Here is an 867-nt window from a genome sequence, read left to right as displayed (position 1 = left end):
CTTATTGGGTGATGTGCCCCTGCGTGGGGTTGCCAAGATGAAGGCGATGGATGCCAGCTTGTCCTTTTTGGATGTTGTCTTTGGCTCCCTGCTGACGTCTCCCTCAATGAGGCTCCCACAATGCAAAGCAAGGCTCCATTTTGCAGTTGAGGAAACTGAGGCAAAGAGAGGTGATGTCAAATACCCAAGGTCGCACAGCTAAGAAGAGACCGAGGTGGGATTTTAGTCTGAGCCTGTCTGCACCACATGGTCCCTGGTGCATGTATGAGCTCCCCTCGCTTCTCTTACAGGCCCCCCCACCTGGAGCCCGGTGTCTCCGAAGACCATGATGGCGTATATGAACCCGGGGCCTCACTATTCTGTCAACGCCTTGGCCTTGGGTGGCCCCAGTGTGGACTTGATGCACCAGGCCGTGTCCTACCCAAGTGAGTACACTCCTCCGGGCCGTCCCTGGTTAGCCCTACCTCCTGGGGGGGGTGTCTTTCTTTGGGGTCTCTTGCTTGCTTTAAGGAGCACTTGCAGGAGTGACATCAAAGCTATGCGCCAGTGGTATTTGTCCATCTGCAAATGCAAACCCATCCCACACGTCACTTAGATGGATGTTGTTACTGGGAGTCAGTTGCTGCTCACGGAGATTCCGTGTCTGCAGAGTGGAGCTGCTTTATAGGGTCTTCAAGGCTGGGACCTGTTGGAAGCACACTGCTGGCTTCTCTCCAAGGTGCTGTTCTGGTTCCCAGGTGCTGCTCTGACAGGAATATACCACAAATGGGACGACCTTAACAAACAGGAGTTTATTCTTACAGTTTGGAGGCTTTAAGTCCAAGTTCAAAGTGCCAGGCTCTAGGGGCTGGGGGAAAGCCCCTCAAC

The 867-nt window shown here is 53.9% G+C and overlaps 1 protein-coding gene across 1 annotated transcript in view; it reads left to right on the top strand.

Moving 5' to 3' along the window:
* Positions 1 to 325: 325 nt before the first annotated feature.
* Positions 326 to 867, top strand: part of LOC103198684 (cone-rod homeobox protein) — a 7,183-nt gene continuing 6,641 nt past the window's right edge. Inside the window, exon 1 of the mRNA XM_007942865.1 lies at positions 326 to 425. Coding sequence (XP_007941056.1) covers positions 326 to 425 — 100 coding nt within the window. The remainder of the gene's footprint in view (positions 426 to 867) is intronic.

The sequence above is a fragment of the Orycteropus afer genome, unplaced genomic scaffold (genome assembly GCF_000298275.1).
Source record: "Orycteropus afer afer isolate SDZICR_OR568_19922 unplaced genomic scaffold, OryAfe1.0 scaffold00099, whole genome shotgun sequence".
NCBI lineage: Eukaryota > Metazoa > Chordata > Mammalia > Tubulidentata > Orycteropodidae > Orycteropus > Orycteropus afer.
The sequence above is the reverse complement of the archived record's forward strand: the minus strand, read 5'-3'. Positions and strand labels throughout refer to the sequence as shown.